The sequence below is a fragment of the Giraffa tippelskirchi genome, chromosome 8 (genome assembly GCF_054371585.1).
Source record: "Giraffa tippelskirchi isolate mGirTip1 chromosome 8, T2T-mGirTip1v1.2.pri, whole genome shotgun sequence".
In the NCBI taxonomy this organism is placed as follows: Eukaryota; Metazoa; Chordata; class Mammalia; order Artiodactyla; family Giraffidae; genus Giraffa; species Giraffa tippelskirchi.
Genome location: NC_137282.1, coordinates 67,780,516 through 67,800,221, shown reverse-complemented (window position 1 = coordinate 67,800,221; position 19,706 = coordinate 67,780,516). Strand labels below are relative to the sequence as shown.

Here is a 19,706-nt window from a genome sequence, read left to right as displayed (position 1 = left end):
TCCATGGGAAAACCAGACAGCTACATCTGAAGAACGCTATTGGTTTTGATCTCAGACCACCTCAATATCGGGGAAAACCTCACCCTAAAGGCTGATGTCATGAGATAGCTAGAAAGAAGCGTAGGTCAAAGGCTCCTTAACATCAGAGTCTCCTTGCCATTTGCTGGGCGGAGGTAGAAATGGGTCTCTTCAAGTAAGGGAAAGAGGTACACGAAGTACACCAATGGGTTTCCATCCAATGGAACCTCTTCACAACAGAGAAGCTAAGCAAGCATTCACAAATGCAAAAGAGAGGAAACGGAACACGAGAGACTCCTTGCAAGTGGTGTATCTGAGAAGGGGTTCATATGGAAAGAGACGAAGAATGCACAGCACTCAGATTCCAAGAAACACCACCACCACCCTTGACCCTTCCCCCATGACCAACTCCGACCTAAAGCCTTTCTCTCCCTCTAACCTATCCCTAAAACATAACCCTCATCTAATCATATACATGTGCATTCCTAGCATCCATCCGTCCACACACGAGAGAGAAAGAGGAAGACACAGACTGAATTGAGAAAGGAAAAGAGAGGGACACAGCCAGAGAGAGACACGGAACCAAAGAGAGGAAAGGAGTCGATGGTCCAGACTTTTCATCAATCTGTCTCGAAGGTAGAAGCAATGACAGCGCCCATCCACCCCAGAAGGGGGAAAAGGACGGAAGGTTTGGAGAGGAAAAGACAAGAACGCAGGGAGCCATTAGAAGCTCAGCCACCCGCAGAAGCCGAGCTGGGACACTTGAACAGAATCTCAATGGAAACAGAGGACCAGAAAGTTGGCCACTCTTTTCTATAAGAGAGGGAGACCTTCGAGTCTTCCTTTCGGTCCTCCAACTTGGATGCGGGGTCTCAAAACAGTCAGGAGGGGGAGTGCCTTTTCCTGGGTACCACGGCACATCCAGGCCTCGTTCTGCCCCATTCTGTGCTGTGTCAGCCCAGGAAGGAATCTTTCTTTCTGAAGTCTCAGCGCACACGCTCCACGTGATATCGGCCCCAGGTGGAAAGGCATGGAGCTGCTCGTAGGCCGACAGACCTAGGAAGCAGATGGGAGAATGACCGCCACTCTGCAGATGGAGAGACTGGGGAAACCCTGAGGGGCATATGCTTGTCCAGGGCCACACCACTTATGAGAAGAAGGAGCCTGGTCTGAGAGCAGCGGGGCCCTCGGAGCTCAGGCCCTGGCTGCACCCAGGCCTCCCCAGGGCTGTCGGCTGGGCTGGGTGGGTGTCACTGTGCCTGCACATGGCTTAAGGGTGGTGGTCGAGCAGTCAGAAACCCAGGGATTCGCTTGGGAAGTTTTGGGGAAGGGACCTCAGCACGAACCCCAGGAAATGATGTCACCTGCCGGCAACAGAACCCAACAGAACCCGCAACCCGGGTATCCAGGCCTCGAGAGCGGAGAGGAGCCCCCAGCCAGATCACTTGCTGCCGAGATGTTCTGCTGTTTGCCCCTGCCCAGAGGCCGGGGCCTCAGGAGAGCTCACAGGCAGTGTGCGTGGGCACCCTGTCGACGTTGGCTCAGGGCACCCCCGAGACGCCTCTGGCCCTTTGCCCGGAGAAACAGAAAGGTAACACGGGGAGCCCCAGGCCGGGCCAGGCCACCTCTCCCATGCCACCCGGAAACACCGGGTCCTTTGCCTGTGTGTGTGGATGCGGGTTTCTCGGGGCGTGTCTCCCTCAAGGAAGCCCAGGTGGATGTGGGGTCAGAAGCCTGCGGACAAGTTGTGTCCACACCCCAGGGGAGAGCATGCTGGGCGGGATGGGGAGAGTGCGGGCAGGGCCGGCCGCCCAGGCTGACCTCACACCCTCAGGTGGGTCTCTTTCCTCCCGGGTGGGGATCTGAGCAGACACACGTCTCTGACCCTTCTGGGCAGAGAAGTTCGAGCAGGCCGAAGCAGCGGCTCCACTGGCCAGGCCCAGCTCGGAAAACTCCCAGCATGGCTGGCTGACGGTCACTGTCGTTGCAGAGCTTCCCACGTGATGAGGCCGAGGACGGGGACACCCCATCCAGCTCCCGGAGGGAGGGGTCGGAGCACCACCCCCCCGCCCGTGAGGCCCAGTGCAGGCTCCAGGTGAGCGTGCCCACGGAGGCATCAGCCCCACCGGGGGCGAAGCGGAGGCGGGGAAGGCCTGCTGCCGAGACACCGCCCAGGATACACCCGGCGGCCCAGTCTGAGGCTGCCACGGAGCTCAGCACACCCGGCTCCGACCCAGAGTCCCGAGAACCCCGGCCTCTGAGGCAGCAGGAGGACCTGGAGCCCAGCACGCCAGAGCACAGAGGTGAGGACGCTGGGGCTGGTGTACGGGAGTGTGTGCGGAGGGGGTGCTGAGCTACACAGGGACGAGTCCCCGAAAGCTGCTGCTGGGCCTGCAGCAAGCGCTGGCCTCACACCCCCCGCCCCCCATCTTGCACACTTCAGTCCCAAAAGACATCCGACCCTGGGTATTCTTTGGGAATCTCTTGGAAGCTTTCTGTCCCGGGATACGCACATGCCAAGGCTGGCCTGCGGGCAAACGATGCTTCTCCCACAGCTCTAGCACTGGCCTCCAACTGGAACCAGGCTCCACTTCCCAGACCTGTCCCTACAGAGGTGGTGGCTCCAGGTGCAGGACCCAGGGATCCACCGAGGGCAGATGGAGAACCGAGACTTGCCCTCGCAGAGACACCAGGCCAGCTGGGTACTGGCCAGCACACCGGGCAGATCGGATCTCCGTGCCTGCAGGACCCCCAGCCCCAGGCACTGATGTCCCACCCCCTCAGCCAGAACCTCCACCTCCACGTGCACCTCTACCTGCTCGGCCTTTGGCAGGAGAACCCGAGGCAGAGGAGGAGTCACCGCCTCGGCAGGGAGAGCCTGCCCTGGCTCCCGCGCAACACCCAGACGCCCACGATGACTCACCCACCCCTGCAGGGAGAACGAGCCCCCGCTCTGGACAGAGACCCAGAGCCCTTGCCGGAAACACCACGTCCAGGGGAGCGGTCGGCTCTGCAGCCTCCATCCCTGTCTGCTCACCGTGGACGCCGTCAACTCGGTCTGCCCCCAGGGGACATGGAGTTCCTTTCCCCCGAACTGCTTTGCATTTGGTTTGTTTCCACCTTTCTGGTGATGTTTTCTTTTTTGCGTGGTTTCCTGTATTTTTGTTGGTTAAGTTGGGATTAGTAAACTTTTTCATCATTGTTGCAATTTGGGAACACTGTTGTGTAACTCTGGTGATACTGTGTTACCATCACCACTTTGTAGTTTCAGACCCGTTCCATCTTTATGCCCCACCCCCCAACAAAGCCTGGATTCAAGGCAAGCACGCCCTGTTCATCCCTCCGCCCGATCCTGAACACAATTTCATCTTTTCCTTCTGCATTCCTTCCTATATTCTTGGTGTCCCCAATCAATGACTCTCAGTGAAATGACTGAAGGAGTTTTTTTCGGACGCTCCACCTACTGTAAGACTCCACTGGAGAGTTCTCATGTTTATGTCCTTTGAACTAGCCTTTGATAGCTGAAAGGACGTTGTACGTCCTTTCAAGATACCATGTGCCAAACGAAGCCCTTTTGGCAAATGCCATCATTATCTCCAGGCAGGCATTGCTGTTTGAAGGGTGCCATCTCAGCCAGAAGGCAGAGGCTGAGCTCCTCTTGTTGCACCAGCTCCCAAAAGAAGCCAAGAAAGGGAGCTGGAACAACAAACCACCCCAACGCCCAGGAAAGCGTTCTTCATGACAGAAGGCTAGAAAATGACCCAACATCCTTGTGGCCCAGAACCCCTCTAGAAATTCACTGTTCCATAAAAAAGAGAAACAGATGGGAAGTTCCAAGGAGAGGCAATGCCCATGGCCAGTGTATTTTAGAGACGGCCTGACCGCTCCGGGGAAGACACGCACTGACAGAACCCCTTGGGAAACAGCCGTGATAGTCCTCACTGTCGTAAGGGATTCCTCTGGGGACAACCTGCCCTGGGCACCACACGAGGGAGCAGACCGGCTTCTCTTCCTCTGCCCCCACACCATTCACTCATGAAGGCAGCTCAGGTGTTCTCATGCCCTGCCTGCCTGCCTGCCTGGCTCATCCGTGAGCTGTGACCACCTCCAGGACAGGACTCCACCTTCTGCTCTCTGTGTACCGTGAATCTGCACACAGTGGGCTTTCAGAACCTTAGGAGACTTGAGCCATTCCCACTCGAGCCAGAACCCTCCCCAGGAAGGAAAACAGCTGTGGAGTCCTTTTGGCCCCAGCACTGGTTCCGAAACCCTGGCGGCTCCTAGAGCCTCTGCGGTGTGAAGAGGGAGGTCCCTTTTGACAGAGCTTTCCGGCCGTCAGATCTAAGCTGCTGTTTCACTGTCAGCTGTGTCTCTTCCGTTGCAGTGTTGCAGGTGGGCCACGCTGCTCCAAAGGAGCTCACAAGCTGAGTTTCAAGGGAGGTATTGAGAGGACAGGGATGGCTACAACGTGCTGCAAACTGAGTGAGGGTCCCCACAATCCTCAGCAAAGGTGTGTGGTGTGCAAGTGGGGAGTAGAGGGCCCCCAAGTTCCAAAGGAAGGGAGGTACTCGGGAGCTAAAGCCCTTGGCTGCTGTGGTAGCAGCTGCAGATGGCAGCTCGTCCACAGTGCACTTCGAATGAGGTCATATGAGCGGGACTCTGGAAATGGCTCCGAAATCCAGAGAAAGGGGTCAGGGTATGTGGGAATCCGGCGGGGGTGGGGGGTGGATGAAGGAAGGTGTCCTTCCTCTCTCCAGTGCAATTTGGTTTGGTGAGTCTCAAAGCTACCAGATGGCACTTCCCAAGTCAGGCCCCCGCAGGAATCAGGGTGGGCTGCATGCCTCGGCCCCTGCCACAGGGACAAGCCACACCAGTGGCCTCCCTGAGCTCCAATGGCCGGATCTGGGGGTTCTGTCTGGGTGCACACCTGCTTGTTCTGGCCAAGTTCCCCGCTTCTCTGAGCACCAGCTTCAACCTCTCGAATGAGGACATCGATTGCTACCTTGGCACGTTACTCTCTTCATCCTGTGAAGACTCATTAGGCTTATCCTACAATTACTAGCTGGCCCGAGGAGATATCTCCTGAATCCAGATTAAGCTGGAGTCTCCCAGGCTCATCTGGCATGTCTTCCCTGAAGTCTGCCAAAACCCACACCCTTGCGTTTCCAGGGACTCCCCTTAGCCAGCTGGGCAGAAAACCCAGCATGTTTCAAACAAGCTGACAGACAAGCGGGAGAGGACTCACGGGCAGACGGCTTCCCTCAGGTCTCGGGTGGAGCTCTGGGACCACAGCAGCAACAGGCCATCCCAGTCCCTGGGCTCAGCAGCGCCCTCATTCTCACGCCGGCGGCTCTGCCCTGAGGGGAGCAGGAAGGTCACCAACTGCCGCAGGCGGACCTCACGCCCCTCCCACTTATGGAGCCTGACCTCCCCCGGCCCCACCCCTTCCCCTACCCCAGCAGGACGAGAGCTCCTCTTCCCCTGGCTTCTAACGTGAGGCCCGGCCCTGGGCCCCGATTGGGCACTGCCCCAGTCCGGAGCCAATCACAGTGGCCAAGGAGGTGGAAGGCACCGATTGGCCAGGGCCAGGTCATGTGACCATACTCCCCAGGAAACTCAAATATTACCAAGATTCCCTAAGAAACCAATGAACAAAATTATCCAGTAAAGGCAAACCGTACTTTTTAATGAGGCCAAAGTCACAGAAAAAAAAAAAAAAAAGCTTCACAATGAAGTGCTCAAGGAAGCTACAAAATAAACTTTCAAAAAAGTTTAGTAGTTTTTTTTAATAGGGTGACGGAGAGCTATACCTATCCCATATATGTGAATTTAGGTTTAAACTAGATTTCCCTTGGCTATTTTATAAGACAAAAAAACCCACATCACCCCCTTTTACTCCCCCCCACACCCAAAAAGTGTTTTAATCTATTGAATTTTTGTGTCCTCAGTTGTGTCTGATTCACGGCAACTCACGATCTCTACACAGCCAGGCTCTTCCGTCCATGGAATTCAGGGCAATTTTTTCTGTCACAGTAAATGCCCACCCTGGGTGATCCAAACGGAAGGGCTCAGAGGCTCCTGAGAGACTAACTCCTTTCAGCTGAGCACAGAGCTGGCTCCTCACTGGGATGCCTGTGGCCTGGGGCTCCCAGAGGGGAGAGCAGCACTCGCCCCACCGTGTGGTCACTGCTGGAAGTGCAGGCTGCTCCTCACTCCCCCTTGACAGTGTCCCTGAGGGCAGAACAGTGTGAAGTTAATCAAGGTGGAAACGCAAACTCCAATGCAAGCAAACTTCCCTCAAGGTCTCCAATACCACTCAGGAACAGGGTATTGGAAACTGCAGGGGATGACATGAATGAAGATGGAGACTTGACACCTTACACCGAGTTCACTTCCAGTTATCCCTAGACAAACATTCCATGAAAACTTGTCACAAATCTAGAGGAACAATGAGCCGAAACCGGACACGTGCTTTGAGTCTTCACACACAAAACTAAAAGGCAGTCCACAAAAAAAACCAGGAGAATACAGTGGACTTTGCAAAATCAAAGATATCTACTGTGGGAAAGACCTCAGTACAAAAGCAAAAGACAGGTCACACATCGCGAGACGAATGAGTGGAAACACAAAGCTTATCAAGGATGTGTCTCCAAACAGACAAAGAACACCAACACAACAAGCCTGTGAAAACTAGGGAAAGGTCTGAAGGGACACCAGACTGAGGAAGACACACACAGAGTATCCCGGATGATGTCCAGCACTGAGGGCCTGAAGAATCAACAGTCTAGTTGTACCTCCTCAGGCCTGTGTGACCCTGGGTGAGGCCTCTGTTTCCCGGTGGCTCTGAGAGATGGACAGGGAGGAAGGGGAAGAGAAATCACTTGCATTTCTAATACTCACAGCAAAGTCTTCCAATGAGAAGGGAATTATCACCCCCACTGACAATGCCATTCACTGAAGTGATCCCCACGGGTCCATCTAACCCAGAAGGGAAGGAAGGACCTGTTCTCACAAAACGGCGAGAGATGGAAGAAGGAAGATCAAGCCCACACCAATCCCTGGAAAGAGAAGCTGTGCTCAGGGCTTGAAAGAATTCCTATTTGGAAAATGATATCCCAGCCCCACAAGGCAATCCACAGCTTCGATGCTATTCCTCCCAAAATGCCAATGCATTTTCGCACCCAACCAAGAATTGCAAAAGGGGTACGGAAACAGAAAAGAGCCTAAATTGTCAATACAATCCGACGAAAAAGCCCCGATACGGACATCCAAGGTTGTGTGAAAGGAAATTAGACGACCAAACTAGGATCCTCAGGAGAGTATCGGAGAAGGCAATGGCGACCCACTCCAGTACTCTTGCCTGGAAAATGCCCTGGACGGAGGAGCCTGGTAGGCTGCAGGCCATGGGGTCGCGCAGAGTCAGACACGACTGAAGTGACTTAGCCGCAGCAGCAGCAGCAGGAGCCGGACAGTATGCTATTGGGAATACAACAACACACACAGATCCAGATCGATGGAATAAAGTTGAGGGTCCAGACACAGACCCCAGCATCCATGCTCAACTCATCTCTGACACAGAAGGGGAGAATATCCAAATGGGAACAAGAAAGCCTCTTCAATACATGTCCATGGGAAAACCAGACAGCTACATCTGAAGAACGCTATTGGTTTTGATCTCAGACCACCTCAATATCGGGGAAAACCTCACCCTAAAGGCTGATGTCATGAGATAGCTAGAAAGAAGCGTAGGTCAAAGGCTCCTTAACATCAGAGTCTCCTTGCCATTTGCTGGGCGGAGGTAGAAATGGGTCTCTTCAAGTAAGGGAAAGAGGTACACGAAGTACACCAATGGGTTTCCATCCAATGGAACCTCTTCACAACAGAGAAGCTAAGCAAGCATTCACAAATGCAAAAGAGAGGAAACGGAACACGAGAGACTCCTTGCAAGTGGTGTATCTGAGAAGGGGTTCATATGGAAAGAGACGAAGAATGCACAGCACTCAGATTCCAAGAAACACCACCACCACCCTTGACCCTTCCCCCATGACCAACTCCGACCTAAAGCCTTTCTCTCCCTCTAACCTATCCCTAAAACATAACCCTCATCTAATCATATACATGTGCATTCCTAGCATCCATCCGTCCACACACGAGAGAGAAAGAGGAAGACACAGACTGAATTGAGAAAGGAAAAGAGAGGGACACAGCCAGAGAGAGACACGGAACCAAAGAGAGGAAAGGAGTCGATGGTCCAGACTTTTCATCAATCTGTCTCGAAGGTAGAAGCAATGACAGCGCCCATCCACCCCAGAAGGGGGAAAAGGACGGAAGGTTTGGAGAGGAAAAGACAAGAACGCAGGGAGCCATTAGAAGCTCAGCCACCCGCAGAAGCCGAGCTGGGACACTTGAACAGAATCTCAATGGAAACAGAGGACCAGAAAGTTGGCCACTCTTTTCTATAAGAGAGGGAGACCTTCGAGTCTTCCTTTCGGTCCTCCAACTTGGATGCGGGGTCTCAAAACAGTCAGGAGGGGGAGTGCCTTTTCCTGGGTACCACGGCACATCCAGGCCTCGTTCTGCCCCATTCTGTGCTGTGTCAGCCCAGGAAGGAATCTTTCTTTCTGAAGTCTCAGCGCACACGCTCCACGTGATATCGGCCCCAGGTGGAAAGGCATGGAGCTGCTCGTAGGCCGACAGACCTAGGAAGCAGATGGGAGAATGACCGCCACTCTGCAGATGGAGAGACTGGGGAAACCCTGAGGGGCATATGCTTGTCCAGGGCCACACCACTTATGAGAAGAAGGAGCCTGGTCTGAGAGCAGCGGGGCCCTCGGAGCTCAGGCCCTGGCTGCACCCAGGCCTCCCCAGGGCTGTCGGCTGGGCTGGGTGGGTGTCACTGTGCCTGCACATGGCTTAAGGGTGGTGGTCGAGCAGTCAGAAACCCAGGGATTCGCTTGGGAAGTTTTGGGGAAGGGACCTCAGCACGAACCCCAGGAAATGATGTCACCTGCCGGCAACAGAACCCAACAGAACCCGCAACCCGGGTATCCAGGCCTCGAGAGCGGAGAGGAGCCCCCAGCCAGATCACTTGCTGCCGAGATGTTCTGCTGTTTGCCCCTGCCCAGAGGCCGGGGCCTCAGGAGAGCTCACAGGCAGTGTGCGTGGGCACCCTGTCGACGTTGGCTCAGGGCACCCCCGAGACGCCTCTGGCCCTTTGCCCGGAGAAACAGAAAGGTAACACGGGGAGCCCCAGGCCGGGCCAGGCCACCTCTCCCATGCCACCCGGAAACACCGGGTCCTTTGCCTGTGTGTGTGGATGCGGGTTTCTCGGGGCGTGTCTCCCTCAAGGAAGCCCAGGTGGATGTGGGGTCAGAAGCCTGCGGACAAGTTGTGTCCACACCCCAGGGGAGAGCATGCTGGGCGGGATGGGGAGAGTGCGGGCAGGGCCGGCCGCCCAGGCTGACCTCACACCCTCAGGTGGGTCTCTTTCCTCCCGGGTGGGGATCTGAGCAGACACACGTCTCTGACCCTTCTGGGCAGAGAAGTTCGAGCAGGCCGAAGCAGCGGCTCCACTGGCCAGGCCCAGCTCGGAAAACTCCCAGCATGGCTGGCTGACGGTCACTGTCGTTGCAGAGCTTCCCACGTGATGAGGCCGAGGACGGGGACACCCCATCCAGCTCCCGGAGGGAGGGGTCGGAGCACCACCCCCCCGCCCGTGAGGCCCAGTGCAGGCTCCAGGTGAGCGTGCCCACGGAGGCATCAGCCCCACCGGGGGCGAAGCGGAGGCGGGGAAGGCCTGCTGCCGAGACACCGCCCAGGATACACCCGGCGGCCCAGTCTGAGGCTGCCACGGAGCTCAGCACACCCGGCTCCGACCCAGAGTCCCGAGAACCCCGGCCTCTGAGGCAGCAGGAGGACCTGGAGCCCAGCACGCCAGAGCACAGAGGTGAGGACGCTGGGGCTGGTGTACGGGAGTGTGTGCGGAGGGGGTGCTGAGCTACACAGGGACGAGTCCCCGAAAGCTGCTGCTGGGCCTGCAGCAAGCGCTGGCCTCACACCCCCCGCCCCCCATCTTGCACACTTCAGTCCCAAAAGACATCCGACCCTGGGTATTCTTTGGGAATCTCTTGGAAGCTTTCTGTCCCGGGATACGCACATGCCAAGGCTGGCCTGCGGGCAAACGATGCTTCTCCCACAGCTCTAGCACTGGCCTCCAACTGGAACCAGGCTCCACTTCCCAGACCTGTCCCTACAGAGGTGGTGGCTCCAGGTGCAGGACCCAGGGATCCACCGAGGGCAGATGGAGAACCGAGACTTGCCCTCGCAGAGACACCAGGCCAGCTGGGTACTGGCCAGCACACCGGGCAGATCGGATCTCCGTGCCTGCAGGACCCCCAGCCCCAGGCACTGATGTCCCACCCCCTCAGCCAGAACCTCCACCTCCACGTGCACCTCTACCTGCTCGGCCTTTGGCAGGAGAACCCGAGGCAGAGGAGGAGTCACCGCCTCGGCAGGGAGAGCCTGCCCTGGCTCCCGCGCAACACCCAGACGCCCACGATGACTCACCCACCCCTGCAGGGAGAACGAGCCCCCGCTCTGGACAGAGACCCAGAGCCCTTGCCGGAAACACCACGTCCAGGGGAGCGGTCGGCTCTGCAGCCTCCATCCCTGTCTGCTCACCGTGGACGCCGTCAACTCGGTCTGCCCCCAGGGGACATGGAGTTCCTTTCCCCCGAACTGCTTTGCATTTGGTTTGTTTCCACCTTTCTGGTGATGTTTTCTTTTTTGCGTGGTTTCCTGTATTTTTGTTGGTTAAGTTGGGATTAGTAAACTTTTTCATCATTGTTGCAATTTGGGAACACTGTTGTGTAACTCTGGTGATACTGTGTTACCATCACCACTTTGTAGTTTCAGACCCGTTCCATCTTTATGCCCCACCCCCCAACAAAGCCTGGATTCAAGGCAAGCACGCCCTGTTCATCCCTCCGCCCGATCCTGAACACAATTTCATCTTTTCCTTCTGCATTCCTTCCTATATTCTTGGTGTCCCCAATCAATGACTCTCAGTGAAATGACTGAAGGAGTTTTTTTCGGACGCTCCACCTACTGTAAGACTCCACTGGAGAGTTCTCATGTTTATGTCCTTTGAACTAGCCTTTGATAGCTGAAAGGACGTTGTACGTCCTTTCAAGATACCATGTGCCAAACGAAGCCCTTTTGGCAAATGCCATCATTATCTCCAGGCAGGCATTGCTGTTTGAAGGGTGCCATCTCAGCCAGAAGGCAGAGGCTGAGCTCCTCTTGTTGCACCAGCTCCCAAAAGAAGCCAAGAAAGGGAGCTGGAACAACAAACCACCCCAACGCCCAGGAAAGCGTTCTTCATGACAGAAGGCTAGAAAATGACCCAACATCCTTGTGGCCCAGAACCCCTCTAGAAATTCACTGTTCCATAAAAAAGAGAAACAGATGGGAAGTTCCAAGGAGAGGCAATGCCCATGGCCAGTGTATTTTAGAGACGGCCTGACCGCTCCGGGGAAGACACGCACTGACAGAACCCCTTGGGAAACAGCCGTGATAGTCCTCACTGTCGTAAGGGATTCCTCTGGGGACAACCTGCCCTGGGCACCACACGAGGGAGCAGACCGGCTTCTCTTCCTCTGCCCCCACACCATTCACTCATGAAGGCAGCTCAGGTGTTCTCATGCCCTGCCTGCCTGCCTGCCTGGCTCATCCGTGAGCTGTGACCACCTCCAGGACAGGACTCCACCTTCTGCTCTCTGTGTACCGTGAATCTGCACACAGTGGGCTTTCAGAACCTTAGGAGACTTGAGCCATTCCCACTCGAGCCAGAACCCTCCCCAGGAAGGAAAACAGCTGTGGAGTCCTTTTGGCCCCAGCACTGGTTCCGAAACCCTGGCGGCTCCTAGAGCCTCTGCGGTGTGAAGAGGGAGGTCCCTTTTGACAGAGCTTTCCGGCCGTCAGATCTAAGCTGCTGTTTCACTGTCAGCTGTGTCTCTTCCGTTGCAGTGTTGCAGGTGGGCCACGCTGCTCCAAAGGAGCTCACAAGCTGAGTTTCAAGGGAGGTATTGAGAGGACAGGGATGGCTACAACGTGCTGCAAACTGAGTGAGGGTCCCCACAATCCTCAGCAAAGGTGTGTGGTGTGCAAGTGGGGAGTAGAGGGCCCCCAAGTTCCAAAGGAAGGGAGGTACTCGGGAGCTAAAGCCCTTGGCTGCTGTGGTAGCAGCTGCAGATGGCAGCTCGTCCACAGTGCACTTCGAATGAGGTCATATGAGCGGGACTCTGGAAATGGCTCCGAAATCCAGAGAAAGGGGTCAGGGTATGTGGGAATCCGGCGGGGGTGGGGGGTGGATGAAGGAAGGTGTCCTTCCTCTCTCCAGTGCAATTTGGTTTGGTGAGTCTCAAAGCTACCAGATGGCACTTCCCAAGTCAGGCCCCCGCAGGAATCAGGGTGGGCTGCATGCCTCGGCCCCTGCCACAGGGACAAGCCACACCAGTGGCCTCCCTGAGCTCCAATGGCCGGATCTGGGGGTTCTGTCTGGGTGCACACCTGCTTGTTCTGGCCAAGTTCCCCGCTTCTCTGAGCACCAGCTTCAACCTCTCGAATGAGGACATCGATTGCTACCTTGGCACGTTACTCTCTTCATCCTGTGAAGACTCATTAGGCTTATCCTACAATTACTAGCTGGCCCGAGGAGATATCTCCTGAATCCAGATTAAGCTGGAGTCTCCCAGGCTCATCTGGCATGTCTTCCCTGAAGTCTGCCAAAACCCACACCCTTGCGTTTCCAGGGACTCCCCTTAGCCAGCTGGGCAGAAAACCCAGCATGTTTCAAACAAGCTGACAGACAAGCGGGAGAGGACTCACGGGCAGACGGCTTCCCTCAGGTCTCGGGTGGAGCTCTGGGACCACAGCAGCAACAGGCCATCCCAGTCCCTGGGCTCAGCAGCGCCCTCATTCTCACGCCGGCGGCTCTGCCCTGAGGGGAGCAGGAAGGTCACCAACTGCCGCAGGCGGACCTCACGCCCCTCCCACTTATGGAGCCTGACCTCCCCCGGCCCCACCCCTTCCCCTACCCCAGCAGGACGAGAGCTCCTCTTCCCCTGGCTTCTAACGTGAGGCCCGGCCCTGGGCCCCGATTGGGCACTGCCCCAGTCCGGAGCCAATCACAGTGGCCAAGGAGGTGGAAGGCACCGATTGGCCAGGGCCAGGTCATGTGACCATACTCCCCAGGAAACTCAAATATTACCAAGATTCCCTAAGAAACCAATGAACAAAATTATCCAGTAAAGGCAAACCGTACTTTTTAATGAGGCCAAAGTCACAGAAAAAAAAAAAAAAAAGCTTCACAATGAAGTGCTCAAGGAAGCTACAAAATAAACTTTCAAAAAAGTTTAGTAGTTTTTTTTAATAGGGTGACGGAGAGCTATACCTATCCCATATATGTGAATTTAGGTTTAAACTAGATTTCCCTTGGCTATTTTATAAGACAAAAAAACCCACATCACCCCCTTTTACTCCCCCCCACACCCAAAAAGTGTTTTAATCTATTGAATTTTTGTGTCCTCAGTTGTGTCTGATTCACGGCAACTCACGATCTCTACACAGCCAGGCTCTTCCGTCCATGGAATTCAGGGCAATTTTTTCTGTCACAGTAAATGCCCACCCTGGGTGATCCAAACGGAAGGGCTCAGAGGCTCCTGAGAGACTAACTCCTTTCAGCTGAGCACAGAGCTGGCTCCTCACTGGGATGCCTGTGGCCTGGGGCTCCCAGAGGGGAGAGCAGCACTCGCCCCACCGTGTGGTCACTGCTGGAAGTGCAGGCTGCTCCTCACTCCCCCTTGACAGTGTCCCTGAGGGCAGAACAGTGTGAAGTTAATCAAGGTGGAAACGCAAACTCCAATGCAAGCAAACTTCCCTCAAGGTCTCCAATACCACTCAGGAACAGGGTATTGGAAACTGCAGGGGATGACATGAATGAAGATGGAGACTTGACACCTTACACCGAGTTCACTTCCAGTTATCCCTAGACAAACATTCCATGAAAACTTGTCACAAATCTAGAGGAACAATGAGCCGAAACCGGACACGTGCTTTGAGTCTTCACACACAAAACTAAAAGGCAGTCCACAAAAAAAACCAGGAGAATACAGTGGACTTTGCAAAATCAAAGATATCTACTGTGGGAAAGACCTCAGTACAAAAGCAAAAGACAGGTCACACATCGCGAGACGAATGAGTGGAAACACAAAGCTTATCAAGGATGTGTCTCCAAACAGACAAAGAACACCAACACAACAAGCCTGTGAAAACTAGGGAAAGGTCTGAAGGGACACCAGACTGAGGAAGACACACACAGAGTATCCCGGATGATGTCCAGCACTGAGGGCCTGAAGAATCAACAGTCTAGTTGTACCTCCTCAGGCCTGTGTGACCCTGGGTGAGGCCTCTGTTTCCCGGTGGCTCTGAGAGATGGACAGGGAGGAAGGGGAAGAGAAATCACTTGCATTTCTAATACTCACAGCAAAGTCTTCCAATGAGAAGGGAATTATCACCCCCACTGACAATGCCATTCACTGAAGTGATCCCCACGGGTCCATCTAACCCAGAAGGGAAGGAAGGACCTGTTCTCACAAAACGGCGAGAGATGGAAGAAGGAAGATCAAGCCCACACCAATCCCTGGAAAGAGAAGCTGTGCTCAGGGCTTGAAAGAATTCCTATTTGGAAAATGATATCCCAGCCCCACAAGGCAATCCACAGCTTCGATGCTATTCCTCCCAAAATGCCAATGCATTTTCGCACCCAACCAAGAATTGCAAAAGGGGTACGGAAACAGAAAAGAGCCTAAATTGTCAATACAATCCGACGAAAAAGCCCCGATACGGACATCCAAGGTTGTGTGAAAGGAAATTAGACGACCAAACTAGGATCCTCAGGAGAGTATCGGAGAAGGCAATGGCGACCCACTCCAGTACTCTTGCCTGGAAAATGCCCTGGACGGAGGAGCCTGGTAGGCTGCAGGCCATGGGGTCGCGCAGAGTCAGACACGACTGAAGTGACTTAGCCGCAGCAGCAGCAGCAGGAGCCGGACAGTATGCTATTGGGAATACAACAACACACACAGATCCAGATCGATGGAATAAAGTTGAGGGTCCAGACACAGACCCCAGCATCCATGCTCAACTCATCTCTGACACAGAAGGGGAGAATATCCAAATGGGAACAAGAAAGCCTCTTCAATACATGTCCATGGGAAAACCAGACAGCTACATCTGAAGAACGCTATTGGTTTTGATCTCAGACCACCTCAATATCGGGGAAAACCTCACCCTAAAGGCTGATGTCATGAGATAGCTAGAAAGAAGCGTAGGTCAAAGGCTCCTTAACATCAGAGTCTCCTTGCCATTTGCTGGGCGGAGGTAGAAATGGGTCTCTTCAAGTAAGGGAAAGAGGTACACGAAGTACACCAATGGGTTTCCATCCAATGGAACCTCTTCACAACAGAGAAGCTAAGCAAGCATTCACAAATGCAAAAGAGAGGAAACGGAACACGAGAGACTCCTTGCAAGTGGTGTATCTGAGAAGGGGTTCATATGGAAAGAGACGAAGAATGCACAGCACTCAGATTCCAAGAAACACCACCACCACCCTTGACCCTTCCCCCATGACCAACTCCGACCTAAAGCCTTTCTCTCCCTCTAACCTATCCCTAAAACATAACCCTCATCTAATCATATACATGTGCATTCCTAGCATCCATCCGTCCACACACGAGAGAGAAAGAGGAAGACACAGACTGAATTGAGAAAGGAAAAGAGAGGGACACAGCCAGAGAGAGACACGGAACCAAAGAGAGGAAAGGAGTCGATGGTCCAGACTTTTCATCAATCTGTCTCGAAGGTAGAAGCAATGACAGCGCCCATCCACCCCAGAAGGGGGAAAAGGACGGAAGGTTTGGAGAGGAAAAGACAAGAACGCAGGGAGCCATTAGAAGCTCAGCCACCCGCAGAAGCCGAGCTGGGACACTTGAACAGAATCTCAATGGAAACAGAGGACCAGAAAGTTGGCCACTCTTTTCTATAAGAGAGGGAGACCTTCGAGTCTTCCTTTCGGTCCTCCAACTTGGATGCGGGGTCTCAAAACAGTCAGGAGGGGGAGTGCCTTTTCCTGGGTACCACGGCACATCCAGGCCTCGTTCTGCCCCATTCTGTGCTGTGTCAGCCCAGGAAGGAATCTTTCTTTCTGAAGTCTCAGCGCACACGCTCCACGTGATATCGGCCCCAGGTGGAAAGGCATGGAGCTGCTCGTAGGCCGACAGACCTAGGAAGCAGATGGGAGAATGACCGCCACTCTGCAGATGGAGAGACTGGGGAAACCCTGAGGGGCATATGCTTGTCCAGGGCCACACCACTTATGAGAAGAAGGAGCCTGGTCTGAGAGCAGCGGGGCCCTCGGAGCTCAGGCCCTGGCTGCACCCAGGCCTCCCCAGGGCTGTCGGCTGGGCTGGGTGGGTGTCACTGTGCCTGCACATGGCTTAAGGGTGGTGGTCGAGCAGTCAGAAACCCAGGGATTCGCTTGGGAAGTTTTGGGGAAGGGACCTCAGCACGAACCCCAGGAAATGATGTCACCTGCCGGCAACAGAACCCAACAGAACCCGCAACCCGGGTATCCAGGCCTCGAGAGCGGAGAGGAGCCCCCAGCCAGATCACTTGCTGCCGAGATGTTCTGCTGTTTGCCCCTGCCCAGAGGCCGGGGCCTCAGGAGAGCTCACAGGCAGTGTGCGTGGGCACCCTGTCGACGTTGGCTCAGGGCACCCCCGAGACGCCTCTGGCCCTTTGCCCGGAGAAACAGAAAGGTAACACGGGGAGCCCCAGGCCGGGCCAGGCCACCTCTCCCATGCCACCCGGAAACACCGGGTCCTTTGCCTGTGTGTGTGGATGCGGGTTTCTCGGGGCGTGTCTCCCTCAAGGAAGCCCAGGTGGATGTGGGGTCAGAAGCCTGCGGACAAGTTGTGTCCACACCCCAGGGGAGAGCATGCTGGGCGGGATGGGGAGAGTGCGGGCAGGGCCGGCCGCCCAGGCTGACCTCACACCCTCAGGTGGGTCTCTTTCCTCCCGGGTGGGGATCTGAGCAGACACACGTCTCTGACCCTTCTGGGCAGAGAAGTTCGAGCAGGCCGAAGCAGCGGCTCCACTGGCCAGGCCCAGCTCGGAAAACTCCCAGCATGGCTGGCTGACGGTCACTGTCGTTGCAGAGCTTCCCACGTGATGAGGCCGAGGACGGGGACACCCCATCCAGCTCCCGGAGGGAGGGGTCGGAGCACCACCCCCCCGCCCGTGAGGCCCAGTGCAGGCTCCAGGTGAGCGTGCCCACGGAGGCATCAGCCCCACCGGGGGCGAAGCGGAGGCGGGGAAGGCCTGCTGCCGAGACACCGCCCAGGATACACCCGGCGGCCCAGTCTGAGGCTGCCACGGAGCTCAGCACACCCGGCTCCGACCCAGAGTCCCGAGAACCCCGGCCTCTGAGGCAGCAGGAGGACCTGGAGCCCAGCACGCCAGAGCACAGAGGTGAGGACGCTGGGGCTGGTGTACGGGAGTGTGTGCGGAGGGGGTGCTGAGCTACACAGGGACGAGTCCCCGAAAGCTGCTGCTGGGCCTGCAGCAAGCGCTGGCCTCACACCCCCCGCCCCCCATCTTGCACACTTCAGTCCCAAAAGACATCCGACCCTGGGTATTCTTTGGGAATCTCTTGGAAGCTTTCTGTCCCGGGATACGCACATGCCAAGGCTGGCCTGCGGGCAAACGATGCTTCTCCCACAGCTCTAGCACTGGCCTCCAACTGGAACCAGGCTCCACTTCCCAGACCTGTCCCTACAGAGGTGGTGGCTCCAGGTGCAGGACCCAGGGATCCACCGAGGGCAGATGGAGAACCGAGACTTGCCCTCGCAGAGACACCAGGCCAGCTGGGTACTGGCCAGCACACCGGGCAGATCGGATCTCCGTGCCTGCAGGACCCCCAGCCCCAGGCACTGATGTCCCACCCCCTCAGCCAGAACCTCCACCTCCACGTGCACCTCTACCTGCTCGGCCTTTGGCAGGAGAACCCGAGGCAGAGGAGGAGTCACCGCCTCGGCAGGGAGAGCCTGCCCTGGCTCCCGCGCAACACCCAGACGCCCACGATGACTCACCCACCCCTGCAGGGAGAACGAGCCCCCGCTCTGGACAGAGACCCAGAGCCCTTGCCGGAAACACCACGTCCAGGGGAGCGGTCGGCTCTGCAGCCTCCATCCCTGTCTGCTCACCGTGGACGCCGTCAACTCGGTCTGCCCCCAGGGGACATGGAGTTCCTTTCCCCCGAACTGCTTTGCATTTGGTTTGTTTCCACCTTTCTGGTGATGTTTTCTTTTTTGCGTGGTTTCCTGTATTTTTGTTGGTTAAGTTGGGATTAGTAAACTTTTTCATCATTGTTGCAATTTGGGAACACTGTTGTGTAACTCTGGTGATACTGTGTTACCATCACCACTTTGTAGTTTCAGACCCGTTCCATCTTTATGCCCCACCCCCCAACAAAGCCTGGATTCAAGGCAAGCACGCCCTGTTCATCCCTCCGCCCGATCCTGAACACAATTTCATCTTTTCCTTCTGCATTTCTTCCTATATTCTTGGTGTCCCCAATCAATGACTCTCAGTGAAATGACTGAAGGAGTTTTTTTCGGACGCTCCACCTACTGTAAGACTCCACTGGAGAGTTCTCATGTTTATGTCCTTTGAACTAGCCTTTGATAGCTGAAAGGACGTTGTACGTCCTTTCAAGATACCATGTGCCAAACGAAGCCCTTTTGGCAAATGCCATCATTATCTCCAGGCAGGCATTGCTGTTTGAAGGGTGCCATCTCAGCCAGAAGGCAGAGGCTGAGCTCCTCTTGTTGCACCAGCTCCCAAAAGAAGCCAAGAAAGGGAGCTGGAACAACAAACCACCCCAACGCCCAGGAAAGCGTTCTTCATGACAGAAGGCTAGAAAATGACCCAACATCCTTGTGGCCCAGAACCCCTCTAGAAATTCACTGTTCCATAAAAAAGAGAAACAGATGGGAAGTTCCAAGGAGAGGCAATGCCCATGGCCAGTGTATTTTAGAGACGGCCTGACCGCTCCGGGGAAGACACGCACTGACAGAACCCCTTGGGAAACAGCCGTGATAGTCCTCACTGTCGTAAGGGATTCCTCTGGGGACAACCTGCCCTGGGCACCACACGAGGGAGCAGACCGGCTTCTCTTCCTCTGCCCCCACACCATTCACTCATGAAGGCAGCTCAGGTGTTCTCATGCCCTGCCTGCCTGCCTGCCTGGCTCATCCGTGAGCTGTGACCACCTCCAGGACAGGACTCCACCTTCTGCTCTCTGTGTACCGTGAATCTGCACACAGTGGGCTTTCAGAACCTTAGGAGACTTGAGCCATTCCCACTCGAGCCAGAACCCTCCCCAGGAAGGAAAACAGCTGTGGAGTCCTTTTGGCCCCAGCACTGGTTCCGAAACCCTGGCGGCTCCTAGAGCCTCTGCGGTGTGAAGAGGGAGGTCCCTTTTGACAGAGCTTTCCGGCCGTCAGATCTAAGCTGCTGTTTCACTGTCAGCTGTGTCTCTTCCGTTGCAGTGTTGCAGGTGGGCCACG

The 19,706-nt window shown here is 55.5% G+C and overlaps 3 protein-coding genes and 1 long non-coding RNA gene across 4 annotated transcripts in view; 3 read left to right on the top strand and 1 right to left on the bottom strand.

Annotated features, from left to right (window-relative positions):
• The window catches only part of LOC145517351 (uncharacterized), a 131,507-nt gene that overhangs the window by 3,800 nt on the left and 108,001 nt on the right, over positions 1–19,706 (bottom strand). The window contains exons 53-62 of the long non-coding RNA XR_014061988.1: positions 18,342–18,458; positions 16,135–16,360; positions 13,635–13,892; positions 12,907–13,018; positions 10,699–10,815; positions 8,492–8,717; positions 5,992–6,249; positions 5,264–5,375; positions 1,840–3,172; positions 849–1,074 (exon numbers count right to left, since the gene is read on the bottom strand). This is a non-coding gene — a long non-coding RNA (uncharacterized LOC145517351). The remainder of the gene's footprint in view (positions 1–848; positions 1,075–1,839; positions 3,173–5,263; positions 5,376–5,991; positions 6,250–8,491; positions 8,718–10,698; positions 10,816–12,906; positions 13,019–13,634; positions 13,893–16,134; positions 16,361–18,341; positions 18,459–19,706) is intronic.
• LOC145517112 (uncharacterized) lies at positions 987–3,234 on the top strand. Its single transcript, XM_081519372.1, has 3 exons — positions 987–1,609; positions 2,009–2,321; positions 2,574–3,234. The coding sequence occupies exons 1-3, from the start codon at positions 1,373–1,375 to the stop codon at positions 3,200–3,202; spliced, it is 1,179 nt and encodes a 392-aa protein (XP_081375498.1). The 5' UTR covers positions 987–1,372; the 3' UTR covers positions 3,203–3,234.
• Positions 6,884–10,877, top strand: LOC145517119 (uncharacterized). The gene is made up of 3 exons (XM_081519380.1): positions 6,884–9,252; positions 9,652–9,964; positions 10,217–10,877. Exons 1-3 carry the CDS (start codon positions 9,016–9,018, stop codon positions 10,843–10,845), a joined length of 1,179 nt encoding a protein of 392 aa, XP_081375506.1. The 5' UTR covers positions 6,884–9,015; the 3' UTR covers positions 10,846–10,877.
• On the top strand, positions 14,527–18,520 carry LOC145517166 (uncharacterized). Its single transcript, XM_081519429.1, has 3 exons — positions 14,527–16,895; positions 17,295–17,607; positions 17,860–18,520. The coding sequence occupies exons 1-3, from the start codon at positions 16,659–16,661 to the stop codon at positions 18,486–18,488; spliced, it is 1,179 nt and encodes a 392-aa protein (XP_081375555.1). The 5' UTR covers positions 14,527–16,658; the 3' UTR covers positions 18,489–18,520.

Coding starts and splice junctions, on each gene's coding strand:
- LOC145517119 (XM_081519380.1), top strand. CDS start 9,016: ATGATGTCACCTGCCGGCAACAGAACCCAACAGAACCCGCAACCCGGG. Junction 9,253..9,651: donor TTGCCCGGAGAAACAGAAAG/GTAACACGGGGA, acceptor CTGTCGTTGCAG/AGCTTCCCACGTGATGAGGC. Junction 9,965..10,216: donor CAGCACGCCAGAGCACAGAG/GTGAGGACGCTG, acceptor CTTCTCCCACAG/CTCTAGCACTGGCCTCCAAC.
- LOC145517112 (XM_081519372.1), top strand. CDS start 1,373: ATGATGTCACCTGCCGGCAACAGAACCCAACAGAACCCGCAACCCGGG. Junction 1,610..2,008: donor TTGCCCGGAGAAACAGAAAG/GTAACACGGGGA, acceptor CTGTCGTTGCAG/AGCTTCCCACGTGATGAGGC. Junction 2,322..2,573: donor CAGCACGCCAGAGCACAGAG/GTGAGGACGCTG, acceptor CTTCTCCCACAG/CTCTAGCACTGGCCTCCAAC.
- LOC145517166 (XM_081519429.1), top strand. CDS start 16,659: ATGATGTCACCTGCCGGCAACAGAACCCAACAGAACCCGCAACCCGGG. Junction 16,896..17,294: donor TTGCCCGGAGAAACAGAAAG/GTAACACGGGGA, acceptor CTGTCGTTGCAG/AGCTTCCCACGTGATGAGGC. Junction 17,608..17,859: donor CAGCACGCCAGAGCACAGAG/GTGAGGACGCTG, acceptor CTTCTCCCACAG/CTCTAGCACTGGCCTCCAAC.